General features: G+C 38.5%; 1 protein-coding gene across 1 annotated transcript; it reads right to left on the bottom strand.

Annotated features, from left to right (window-relative positions):
- Positions 1 to 93: 93 nt before the first annotated feature.
- LOC115778218 (C-type lectin domain family 4 member F-like) lies at positions 94 to 11,939 on the bottom strand. Its single transcript, XM_030726284.1, has 11 exons — positions 11,842 to 11,939; positions 11,458 to 11,547; positions 11,067 to 11,144; positions 10,819 to 10,961; positions 10,606 to 10,706; positions 10,300 to 10,443; positions 9,989 to 10,105; positions 1,400 to 1,425; positions 619 to 761; positions 413 to 513; positions 94 to 241 (listed from the first exon to the last, which is right to left on the bottom strand). The coding sequence occupies exons 1-11, from the start codon at positions 11,930 to 11,932 to the stop codon at positions 94 to 96; spliced, it is 1,182 nt and encodes a 393-aa protein (XP_030582144.1). The 5' UTR covers positions 11,933 to 11,939.
- Between the last annotated feature and the right edge of the window lie 1,116 nt (positions 11,940 to 13,055).

Raw genomic sequence — 13,055 nt, 5'->3', positions numbered from 1 at the left:
CCAAAAGGTCATGTTCATATGTGTTGGAACTTATGCATACTGATTACTGAGTTACTTTCCCTGTGGCTTATCAAATGGTACTCTGGTGGTCAGTTACAAATCCACCATCTTTTCACAGATCCAAAAGTTTTCGGTATTACATTCTATGTCATTCCATTTGTTTTCATCTTCAACGAGCTTGATTTCTCCACAGTCTTCCTCTAGGCCGTTATAGTTGTTGGGCTCCCCAGTGTGCCAGTACCTGAAACTAAAGAATCAGCTTTTAACATGAAATCAGAGAGGCACATCAGCAACTTATAAACAAAATTCTTCAAATTAGCTGTGGGTTGAAGTAAAATAAACAGAAACTGTTAAATACTATTATCACATTATTAGTTATTTTTACTTTAAATTAAAAAGAGAATATATGAACCTTTTGTCCAGCAAAGTCCCATCCACCCACTTCCACGTCCCCTCTTCCTCTGTGTCAGTCATTCCAATCCATGTGTACCCTCTGAACTGTCTTATCAAGTTCTGGTTTAAAGAAACAAGGAAGTACATCTTAGTCATCTTGCATAATCCATTTTTTTTTTTTTTGGTTATATTCTTGCAGACAGATTTCACTCTCAAACATTGTACCTGTTCCTCTCTGCTGCTGATAATCACCAGGTCTGCGCCTCTTTGCAGACAGTCCTCTCTACTGTCATTCCAGGATTTTTTAATTGAGGAAAAGTAATAGAAACTGCCCCTGAAATACACCCATCCTTGTTGGGTATAGAGATCTGTTAAAAAAACAAAACAAAAATGGTACCATAAAAGTTTTCTTGTACAGAAATAATTAAACAACGACCAAGATAACAGAAAACAAAACAAAACAAAACAAAACAAAAAACCCCCCCATTAATTTTCAGCATCATACTCACTAAAATTATTCAACCTCCTTTTCAGTGTGTCTCCTTCTTCAGTCAAGGATTTCACAATAGCCTCTGTATCAGAACTGTCTATGAGAGCAAAGAAACAGTTCTTTGTTATTACAGTTAACCTAAGTAAATGTGTCAACCTTTGCATTTCAGTTAGTTTAATTTATTCAGCTATTTCACTGTGAAAAAGCATAGTAATTACATTTATGAAAATGTCATGGTCCTGGGCTGGTTCCCAGGACGTTTGGTTCTCAGTTGAAGGTGGATAGGCTCTGCTCTAGGCTCCTCCTGCTGGTGGGGTCTCACACCAGACTGTCATTATCTCGTCAGGGACCAGTAGTTTAGGACCCATTCAAGCTTCCATTCTCTGCCAGATTGTCATTGATTGGTCATGGTAATCAGGCTCCTCATGACTCCTGTGTTTCTCAGTGATCTTCTTAAACTAATCAGAAGCTCTCTCTTGCCAGCTAAAGGACATTTTCACCCCAAATAAGACTTACCTGCCTCCTCCGAGCTCATTTGTGTTCTAAGGAATGAAATTATTGAAAAGAAAGCACCCACTGAACTCACCAGCCTGTTTACCCTCCAACATCACCTCTCAACTGTGGAACCCTAGTCACTCTCTTAGCTGCCCAGCTTCAGGAAATTCCAAGTAAGAACCAATCTCAGTCAGCACATTAAGACTCTTCTGATTATCCCTTGGACTATCTCCTCTCTCCCCTCTCCAATAGAAGTGGCCTCCGGTGTTGTGGTCCCCAGGATTCCCCCATTGAATTTCTACTTGGTTAAAAGAGAGTCGGTTTTGTGTCCTGCTTCAGAGCCCTTGGCTATGACAAAAAATACCAAGAGGCCTACTTTCAGCTCTGTTGCATTGAAAACATACAGTAATAATTTGTGGGATTTTCCAGTTATTTTTAGAAACTGAACAACAGAAATATGTCAGAGGTTTTTTTCAGATTTTAAAAATCTAAAAAAAGCAACCTCGCTTATAGGAGTTTATCTACATGGCTCAAGATGTCAGATTTCAAAACAAAAGCCTCCTAAATGTCTTTTTTAAAACGCTTTTAATGATATCAGTCTCTGGAGCATGAAAAAAAGGGCGATTGGACTTCTTTTTGTTTCTTGAAGACGTTTCACCTCTCTTCCAAAAGGCTTCTTCAGTTCTTGACATATAAGTATGAATTGCTGTCTCTTTTCAGCTTTTAAGCCAACCTTTCCCTCTCCAACTTTTCAGTAGCAAGCCAGAGATTAGCAACAGTCTAACCACATTGTATATAAAGCGCTTTACAAAAAATAGTCAATTTACCATTATTAACTTGCATTAAAGGACTTATAAAGTAAGACAAGAATAGAGCAAAATTATTACATAACATCACATTCAATTTGATATGGTGCCAACAATTAAACTGGTTGGAAATGCAGCACTGGATGTTTCTTCTTATTTTATGACTTATTCTAGTCTTATAAGACACTGTAAGGTCTTGGCTTTAATGTATAAACTGCTTTGAAATGACAATTACAACAGAGTGTGAAATAAAAAATATAATTAAATTTATTAAAATGGAATTGAATTCATCACAATTTTTAAAAAAGATAATAATTTGTTCTAATTTCTGTTCTTAAATTATTCAGATGGCCAATTTGGGGTCACATAATAAAGAAATATAAAAGGACTCACAAAAAAACAGTCGCAGGGAAATGTTGAGAGTAGCTTGAAAAATACACAGAAGTCCAAAGCTCACAACAACCAGTCTGCAGAGTCTTGCTTCTGTGTGCAGGAATCAAACAGACACATACAAAAATCATCTTTGCGAAACAGCACGGCCTAATCCTGCGCTCTTCGAAACAGGAGACTGCAAAACATTTTTCATGTTACTGTCCCTGAAAAGATTAACTTTGTTTTTGATCAAAACCCTCCACCTGATTCTGTCCACCAACAGGGACCTTTCATTGGAAATTCCATTGGAAAATCATATTCTGAGCTAAAATAAAAATAAACATAAAATAAAAATAAAAATAAACAAGAGCATATATGACACAGACAGACAGAATGGAAATCCATAAAATAAAATAAAATAAAATAAAATAAAATAAAATAAAATAAAATAAAATAAAATTGCTTACTCCCAGCTGAGATATCTGGTACACTTTCATAATCCATCTCTGATTTGTCTTTAAGAAGAAATCTAATTTACTGGAGTGCCACAAAGATGTTCAATGAAAAGGAGGAACAGAACTGATCTCCAAACAGCTTTCCCTTTTCACTTTTTGACACTGATAACAACATGTGCACACCTCTTCCTAATGTTTTTCGTCACACATTTTCCTATTTTGCTAGTGCTTCCTGTCTTGTGTTTCTCACATAGAATTTAATTGTGAACCAGGAAAGGAAATTAGTTTGTTTAAGCTTGTGAATCATTTACTTGTTTTTCTGTTGTAATACAGTTTATGGCTGTTTACATCATTCTAGCAAGCATAACTAGATGTTGCATGAAATAAGGTAATAATTTTTTATAAGAAAAATTCAATACAGATGTTTTCATGAGATATAGTTTATTCATGACAAACTAACACTGAATACAAGCAGTCAGAGCAGTCAGGCAACCTCACATCATGATATTTACAAATTAATATTTTTTTATGGCACCATGAGATGAGCGAGAATGTATTGAAGCAGCCCCAGCAAGGGGAGCTGTATTTTTCCAACAATTACTTAATGTCGACATAAATACTGAAGTTGATGTGTTACAACGATTGTGTTGTTTGCGCTGACCTACTTTGAGCAAACAAGATCTGTGTTTGCAGATAATGGCAAAAAAGTTCTTATAAAGCCTTAGCATTTATCATAGGTTTCTCAAATTATATGCATAAACTGAAATTACATCTGAAGACATGTGGGACTTCCCCGAAGTAAATGGCTCAACAACTGGCAAAACACACTGAGACAGAGGTACAGTATATTTTATATCTATAAAAAGAAACAAACACATCATTTGAACACAGTATTTTGAATAATCAATATTTTGGGCACAGCACCTTTTGACCTACCAATGTCAAAAATGAACACCGACATTATATTTATAAACAGATATCTAAGTATTGTCACATCCTTTGCTTCTACCCCCAGTTGTGTTGTGCTGCTACTTCAAGATGTTCAAACATCATGGGTTGATGTTCATAAATAGGGGGGAGAGTGGAACCCTTTATTGATTTTTTCAGGTTTTAAAGAGGAAATGTCTTCTTCCTTTCCACTTTTCACTACCACTTTCAAACAGGTACTATAACCAACACAGTTTTCTATTTTATCTCTGCAACATCTTTAACACTTGATTGCAGTTTTAGTGATGAAGTAGATGATTTGTATTTAAATGCTGCTAGCAACAGTATGTTTTTCCTGTGTATTCTGTTTCTCTGGTAACATTTTTACCAGATATGTAACACTGTATAATATGTATGAAAGGAGGTGATTAAGTGTTGAGCATAGCAGTCAATGCTTATAAATAGATTTTTACAGTAAATAATTGTTCTTCAACAGGTACTGGATAGAACTGTCTATATTTTTATACAAGAAAAATCTGACATAGGAAATACAGAGATATGACAGCCGAAAGACAAATAAATGATGGAAAAGATTGATGACAGTAATTAAACCAGTATAAGAGGAGTTAGGGTTATGGTTCTTGTGCTCTGCAGTTGTCCTTTTCAATGTGCATCTATCTTCCAAGCTTGAAGTCAATATGTTGCACGGTTACTGAGATACTGAAAGCATGATGGACAGACAGATGACGGAAAAGTGATCCCTAAGTGTCTCCCTGCCTCTTGGCAGGTAACACAACAAAAACTTGATCTTTGACCTTGACTTTCAGGACGAGGTTTCCGAGATTAGTACTTGTGCGAGATTTTTTGTAGACGCATCTATTGTGTGAATTTGAATCTATCCTCCAAGTCTGAAGCCAATATGTTGCACCATTACTGAGATACTGAAAGCATGACGGACTGACGGACGATGGAAACGTGATTCAGTGTTTCACTGCCGACACAAAAAAGTGAAGAACTAAGTTATCTGATAACAGCTTCCTGTTTCTGTTTTGACACTAATAACCAAAGAAGTGCACACAACTTCCTAAAAATGCATTTTTTTAATCGCATGTTCATGCTTTGCTGTCTCTTGCTGTTGTAACTTGAAGTGTTTCTCACACAGAATTATGAACCAGGGAAAACATTAGTTTTGCTTTATAGGTTTGGTTATTTTAATTTATTTAAGCTTGTGAATCATGCATATGTTTATCTGTCATAATGATGTGTATGGCTGTTTACATCATTATTTAGAGCATTAAACATAACCAGATGTTGCATGTAAAATGGTAATTTCAAAGAAAAATTATTTAAAATGTATAAGAAAATTTTAAACCCAGACCTTTTCATGAGCTATATACAGTTTATTCATAACTATACAACACCAAGATACTGTATACAAGCAGTCAGAGCAGTCAAGCAATATCATTATATTTAGCAGATAAGTGCAAACTTACAGCAAAATCCATTCACACTGAGACAGAAGTATATTTTATAAAACTTAAAATTCTACTGCCTTTGTTTGCATTGGCAACATTTAGGAAATTAAACTGGTATATGGGGATTCTAAATATCACATTATAGTTTTCAATTCAATTCAATTTTATTTATATAGCACCAAATCACAACAAACAGTCGCCTCAAGGTGCTTTGTATTGTGGGTAAAGACCCTACAATAATACAGAGAAAACCCAACAGTCAAAAAGGACCCCCTATGAGCAGCACTTGACGACAGTGGGAAGGAAAAACTCCCTTTTAACAGGAAGAAACCTCCAGCAGAACCAGGCTCAGGGAGGGGCAGCCATCTGCCGCGACCGGTTGGGCTGAGGGGAGAGAAAAAAGACATGCTGTGGAAGAGAGCCAGAGATTAATAACAATTAATGATTAAATGTAGAGTGGAGTATAAACAAAGTAAATAAGGTGAATGAAAAGAAACAGTCTATTGTGGGAACCCCCCAGCAGCCTAGGCCTATAGCAGCATAACTAAGGGATGGTTCAGGGTCACCTGATCCAGCCCTAACTATAAGCTTGATCAAAAAGGAAAGTTTTAAGCCTAATCTTAAAAATAGAGAGGGTGTCTGTCTCCCGAATCCAAGCTGGAAGCTGGTTCCACAGAAGAGACGCCTGAAAGCTGAAGGCTCTGCCTCCCATTCTACTCTTAAGTATCCTAGGAACCACAAGTAAGCCAGCAGTCTGAGAGCGAAGTGCTCTGTTGGGGTGATATGGTACTATGAGGTCTTTGAGATAAGATGGTGCCTGATTATTCAAGACCTTGTATGTGAGGAGAAGGATTTTAAATTCTATTCTAGATTTAACAGGGAGCCAATGAAGAGAAGCCAATATGGGAGAAATATGCTCTCTCTTTCTAGTCCCTCTCAGTACTCTAGCTGCAGCATTTTGGATCAGCTGAAGACTTTTCAGGGAGCTTTTAGGACAGCCGGATAGTAACGAATTACAATAGTCCACCCTAGAAGTAATAAATGCATGAATTAGCTTTTCAGCATCACTCTGAGAAAGGATGTTTCTAATTTTAGAAATATTGCACAAAGGCAAAAAAGCGGTCCTATATATTTGTTTAATATGTGCATTGAAGGACATATCCTGGTCAAAAATGACTCCAAGATTTCTCACAGTGTTACTGGAGGCCAAAGTAATGCCATCCAGAGTAAATATCTGGTTAGACACCATGTTTCTAAGATTTGTGGGGCCAAGTACAAGAATTTCAGTTTTATCTGAATTTAGAAGCAGGAAATTAGAGGTCATCCAGGCCTTAATGTCTTTAAGACATTCCTGCAGTTTAACTAATTGATGTGTGTCATCTGGCTTCATTGATAGGTAAAGCTGAGTATCATCTGCATAACAATGAAAATTGATGCAGTGCTTTCTAATAATACTGCCTAAGGGAAGCATGTATAATGTAAATAGAATTGGTCCTAGCACAGAACCCTGTGGAACTCCATAACTGACCTTAGTGTATAAAGAAGACTCCCCATTTACATGAACAAATTGGAGTCTATGAGATAAATATGATTCAAACCACTGCAGTGCAGTACCTTTAATACCTATAGTATGCTCTAATCTCTGTAATAAAATGTTATGGTCAACAGTATCAAAAGCTGCACTGAGGTCCAACAGGACAAGAACAGAGATGAGTCCACTGTCAGAGTATCATTCAAGTATCATGTCACATTTGACCTCTGACCTCACTTTTACCTTCCACATCTGCCTTTTTTTCAAGTTGACCCCAAAATGTGTTATAAAGAACGAGAAAGAGAATGAGCTGCCTAGTTAGTTAGAAATACACTGTAGTATAATCTCTGGAGCTTGAAAAAGGCGACTGGACTTCTTTTTGTTTCTTGAAGACGTTTCACCTCTCATCCGAAAGGCTTCTTCAGTTCTCAACCAAATGGTGGAGAGACCCAGGTATTTAAACCCCTGTGGGCGTAGTCCCCTGGAGGTGGTTATGACCCTCTATTGATCATGTGCTTGAACACATGTGCCCAGGTGTGAAGAGGGCGTGGGTCATATTTAATCAGTGGTTTCAGTTGAAACCAATTTAGGACTCCGCTCCATTGTTTCCTGTGGCCTATTGAGGTCACTGGAACAAAGGTGTGAATGGGGGTTGAGACGTCTGGGAAGGGAGCTCAGGACAGCACTGTAAGCGGGGGAAAGTTGGTGACGTAATCCACCTCCTCTGTTCAATGATGGTTGTTCACAGTGGACATAGATGGCTTCTTTCACTCCTCTTTCAAACCATCTGTTTTCCCTGTCCAAAATGTGGACATTGGCATCCTCAAAAGAGTGCCCTTTTTCCTTCAGATGCAGATGTACTGCTGAATCTTGTCCTGTCGAGGTGGCTCTTCTATGTTGTGCCATTCGTTTGTGAAGAGGCTGTTTGGTTTCACCAATGTAGAGGTCCGAGCATTCTTCACTGCACTGAACAGCATACACTACATCGCTGATCTTGTGTTTGGCGGGTTTGTCCTTGGGATGAACCAGTTTTTGTCTTAGGGTGTGACTTGGTTTGAAGTATACTGAGATGTCATGCTTGGAGAAAATTCTTCTGAGTTTCTCTGACAAGCCTGACACATATGGGATGACAATGTTGTTCCTCTTGTCCTTCCCATTCTCTGTAGTTTGTGTTTGGCCTTCATTCCTGTGCATCTTAGCTGATTTGATGAAGGCCCAGTTGGGGTAACCGCATGTTTTGAGGGCTTTCTTAATGTGTGTGTGTTCCTTATGCTTCCCTTCTGCCTTAGAGGGAACACTTTCCGCACGGTGTTGTAGGGTCCTGATCACCCCAAGTTTGTGTTCCAGAGGGGGGGGGGAGTCAAAGAGGAGATACTGGTCTGTGTGTGTGGGCTTCCGGTAAACTTCAATGTTGAGGCTTCCATCTTCCTCGATAAGCACCGCACAGTCCAGGAATGGTAACTTGTTATCTCTGGTGTCCTCCCTGGTAAAACGTATGTATTTATCCACTGAGTTAATGTGACGAGTGAAGGCTTCTACTTCTTGGGTTTTGATTTTGACCCAGGTGTCATCTACATATCTGTACCAGTGGCTAGGTGCCTTCCCTTTGAAAGAACCAAGAGCTTTACTTTCCACTTCCTCCATGTAAAGGTTGGCTACAATGGGAGACACTGGGGAGCCCATGGCACATCCATGCTTCTGTCTGTAGAATCCATCATTGTATTTAAAATATGTTGTGGTAAGGCAGAGATCTAAAAGTGCACAAATCTGATCTGGGGTGAAGCTGGTTCTGTTCTGTAAGGAATCGTCTTCCTGTAGTCGTCTTCTGACGGTCTCCACTGCCTCAGTTGTAGGTATGCAAGTGAAAAGTGAAACCACATCAAAGGACACCATGGTTTCATCTGGATCCAGTACAAGATTCTGGACCTTGTTAGTAAAATCTGTAGAGTTTTCAATGTGGTGGGGTGTGATGCCAACAAGCGGTGATAAGATGGTGGCGAGGTGTTTGGAAATGTTGTAGGTGACCGAGTTTATACTGCTGATAATGGGTCGAAGTGGGACTCCTTCTTTGTGGATCTTTGGGAGTCCATAAATGCATGGAGTGGCTTCTCCAGGGTACAGGCGGTAGTAAGTGGGGCGGTCAATGGCTTTTTCCTTTTCAAGTTGTTGCAGGCAGCAAACAACTTTTTTCTTGTAGTTGCTTGTGGGATCACGTCTCATTCACACCTTTGTTCCAGTGACCTCAATAGGCCACAGGAAACAATGGAGCGGAGTCCTAAATTGGTTTCAACTGAAACCACTGATTAAATATGACCCACGCCCTCTTCACACCTGGGCACATGTGTTCAAGCACATGATCAATAGAGGGTCATAACCACCTCCAGGGGACTACGCCCACAGGGGTTTAAATACCTGGGTCTCTCCACCATTTGGTTGAGAACTGAAGAAGCCTTTCGGATGAGAGGTGAAACGTCTTCAAGAAACAAAAAGAAGTCCAGTCGCCTTTTTCAAGCTCCAGAGACTACTATGACCTGGATAACTGAGAATCTACACAGACACTGTAGTATAATATTATATAAGCTCAATTAATTTATGTTCAGTTATTTACAAGTAGTTATTTATTGTTGATTTAGTGAAGTATAGTGTATATTTTGTATAACCTGTAAAGTACTGTAGTCAACTGAGGCTGATATGAATGTGATACAGAAATAAACTTGACTACAAATCAGTATTTATTATCTATTACCTGCTCCTACATAATCAGAGTAAACATCTGCCATGCTACCCTTATCTGATTTTTACTGCACTACAAACTTCTTAAAGTATGCTTAAAAAAAACAAAGAAAACAAAATACAATACTGTCAGGATGCTGTGTTGTTGTTGCTGTGGTGGGCTCTCTCTCTTTCTTACTTTTCCAGGAGGAAGGTGTTATGGAGTTCCTCCTCCTCTCTGAGGAGGGACCGGAGGGAAGAGCTGGGCAACCCTGCACATCTGATTCTTGTTAGATGGCAATCAACCCTGTATTTAAGGCCCAGTCTAATACCCTAATTGAGCTTCGGCTGTAGGCCTTGACATCCAGTCTGTTCTGCTTATTCTGTTCAGGGTCACAGGGGGGCTGGAGCCTACCCCAGCTGACAGAGGGCGAGAGGGAGGGTACACCCTGTACACAGAGAGACAGACAACCATTCACACTCGCGTGCAATTTAGAGTGACCAGTTAACCAACCCCCAGTAACTGCAAACTGCATGTCTTTGGACTGTGGGAGGAAACTGGAGTATCTGGGAGAACATAACAAACTCCACATATAAAGGCCCGGGCCAATTTGTGCTCTTAAAGTTCTTTGTGGTTACTTACAAAGTCAGATTCTTTTCACAAATCCAGACTTTTTCTGTGTCACATGGTGTATCATTCCAGCAGTTTTCTCTCTCAAAGAACTGTATCTCTCCACAGTCTTCATCACGGCCTTTGTCACTGTTGGGCTCGTCGGTGCCCCAGTAGCTGAAACCAAAAAATAGCCATTTTATATTCACACTGAAATCATAGCATACTGAATCAGCAGCTGCACACGAGGACAAGAATTTACACCTACACATTTCCTTAAAAAGCAATTTACTAACATTAATTTATTAAAGAATCATTAAAAAAAGCAAACTGTGAAACCTTATTGTTGGTTGAGTCCCATCCACCCATTTCCATGTCCCTTCTTTTTCTGTGTCGGTCAGTCCAATCCATGCCCGTTTTTTAAACTGTCTCATGAAGGTCTTATTTACAGTAACAGAAATAAACAATGATAAAAACACACTTTTCAGTTCTCCATTTTTGTTCATATGTGTCTCAGAGACAGAGTTTGCTCTCATATACAGTATACTGTACCTGTTCCTCTCTGCTGTTGATAATCACAAGGTCTGCATTCCTTTGCAAACAGTCCTCTCGACTGTCGTTCCAGGATTTTTTAATAGATGAAATGTAATAAACACTGTGGCTGAAATATTTCCACTCTTGTTGGATATAATGAGCTGCAGAGGACAGTAAAAATGAAACTTCAAAATTATGCTTAAAAAGATAAAAACAGCAACAACAACAATAATGGTAATGATAATAATTTTCAGCATTACACTCACCTAATATATTCAGTCTCTTGTTTTGTTCTTCAGTCAAATTTTTAATAATGACCTCAAAATCTGATGTTGTTGAACTGCCTGTGAGAGCAAATAAAAATTTCCTTTGTTACTTAACTTCACCTTACGCCACATGACTTTGTCTTACACAAATTTCACACGGTGCCAACACTTGAACCTGTCTGTGAGAGAGTAGTAGATGTTCTTTTTTCCAGTCATTACAATGCTGTAATATCTGCCTTATTGTATAAACTGCATTGATGTGACATGTTATGTTATAATAGAGTGCCATATGAATGAAGGTTCATTTATTTTAAGTTTAAGTGAAATTAACTTACGTTATTCAGGTGGAGAATTTGAGGTCACATTACAGAGAAAATATTGATGTACTCACAAAACCCCAGTCGCAGTGAAATGTTGAGAGTAGCTTGAAGAATACACAGAAGTCCAAAGCTCACAACAACCAGTCTGCAGAGTCTTGCTTCTGTGTGCAGACACCAAACAGACACACACATCAAGGCCTAATACTGTGTTCTTTGAAAGAAGAGACTGTGAAATATTTTCTCATATTACTGTTACTGATTTAAAAGATTAAATTTACATGCAGTTTATTTCCCAAGTGTTTGTCTTTCAAAACAAAACACGCTACCTGATTCTGAGAATGTCCACCATTGCGGGCTTTTCATTGCAAACTTGTACTCTGAGCCAGAATAACAACATATATGACACTGAGAGAAAGTATGGAAATCCTTAATGATACCTTAAATTTAATACTTACTCCTGGCTGAGGTATCAGGTACATTTGCTAGGTCCATCTTAGATTTGTCTTTAGGAAGAAACTTATTCTGCTGAGGTAATGCAAAAATCATGTGATGATAAAATGAACAACAGAGATAATTCATGACTAGCTTCCTTTTTTTTTTTCTGTTTTTTCACTGACGCCCAAAGAAATGCACAACTTCCTCTCAAATCAGCAACATTTCATCAACAGCATTTTCCTGCTTTGCTATACCTTCCTGTCTTAACGTGAAGTTTTTCTCACACACAGATTAATTAAGAACCAGGAAATTATGAGCCAGGAAAGAAACCAGGTTTGCTTTATGTATCATAATTAATTTGTTTATGCTTATAAAGTATATGATTGTTTGGTATAGTGTTGTGTATGTCTGTTATGTCTAAATGTTACTATACAGAGTATTATACATAGCCAGACTGTTGAATGTATTGTGTAATTGTTGTCAATATCAAAATAAATCCAGACCTTTTCATGAAATGGCAACAGTTTATCAAAAACAATCAGGAAACACAAACAGTCAGACAACACCACATCATGATATTTGAAAATTAAGTTTGTTTTCATGGCAGCATGAGACAGCTGTAACTGTTAGCAGCCCCAGCAAGGGGAGCTGTGTTTTTCTACTATAATTATTTCACTTTATTTCATTTCAATTTTATTTATATAGCATTTATATAGCAGTTGCCTCAAGGTGCTTTAATGTTAAAAGGTAAAGACCCTTCAATAATTACAGAGAAAACCCAACAGTCCGAATGAGCAAGCACTTGGCTACAGTGGGAATGGAAAAAACTCCCTTTTGACAGGAAGAAACCTCCAGCAAAACCAGGCTCAGGGAGGGGCAGTCATCTGCCGTGATGAGTTGGGGGTGAGGGGAGGGAGACAGGACAAAAGACATGCTGTGGAAGAGAGCCAGAGATTAAAAATAACTAATGATTAAATGCAGAGTGGAGTAAAAACAAAAAAGAAACAGTGCATAATGGGAATCCCCCAATAGCCTAGTCCTATTGTAGCATAACTAAGGGAGGGTTTAGGTCACCTGATCCAGTTTTATCAAAAAGGAAAGTTTTAAGCCTAATCTTAAAAACAGAGTGTGTCTGTCTCCCAAATCAAAACTGAAAACTGGTTCCACAGAAGAGGGTCCTGAAAGCTGAAGGCTCTGCATCCCATTCTGCTCTTAAGTATCCTAGGACCCACAA

The sequence above is a fragment of the Archocentrus centrarchus genome, chromosome 1 (genome assembly GCF_007364275.1).
Source record: "Archocentrus centrarchus isolate MPI-CPG fArcCen1 chromosome 1, fArcCen1, whole genome shotgun sequence".
NCBI classification, from domain to species: domain Eukaryota; kingdom Metazoa; phylum Chordata; class Actinopteri; order Cichliformes; family Cichlidae; genus Archocentrus; species Archocentrus centrarchus.
Note: the sequence above shows the minus strand (reverse complement) of the source record. Positions and strands in the feature narration are given on the sequence as shown.

Bases quoted from the DNA above. Each gene is read 5' to 3' on its own strand.
- LOC115778218 (XM_030726284.1), bottom strand. From the start codon at position 11,932: ATGATTTTTGCATTACCTCAGCAGAATAAGTTTCTTCCTAAAGACAAA. The intron at 10,444-10,605 runs GTTTCACAGTTT...TTTTGGTTTCAG, and splicing joins GGGACTCAACCAACAATAAG to CTACTGGGGCACCGACGAGC. The intron at 10,106-10,299 runs GTAAGTAACCAC...CTCTGTGTACAG, and splicing joins TGTGAAAAGAATCTGACTTT to GGTGTACCCTCCCTCTCGCC.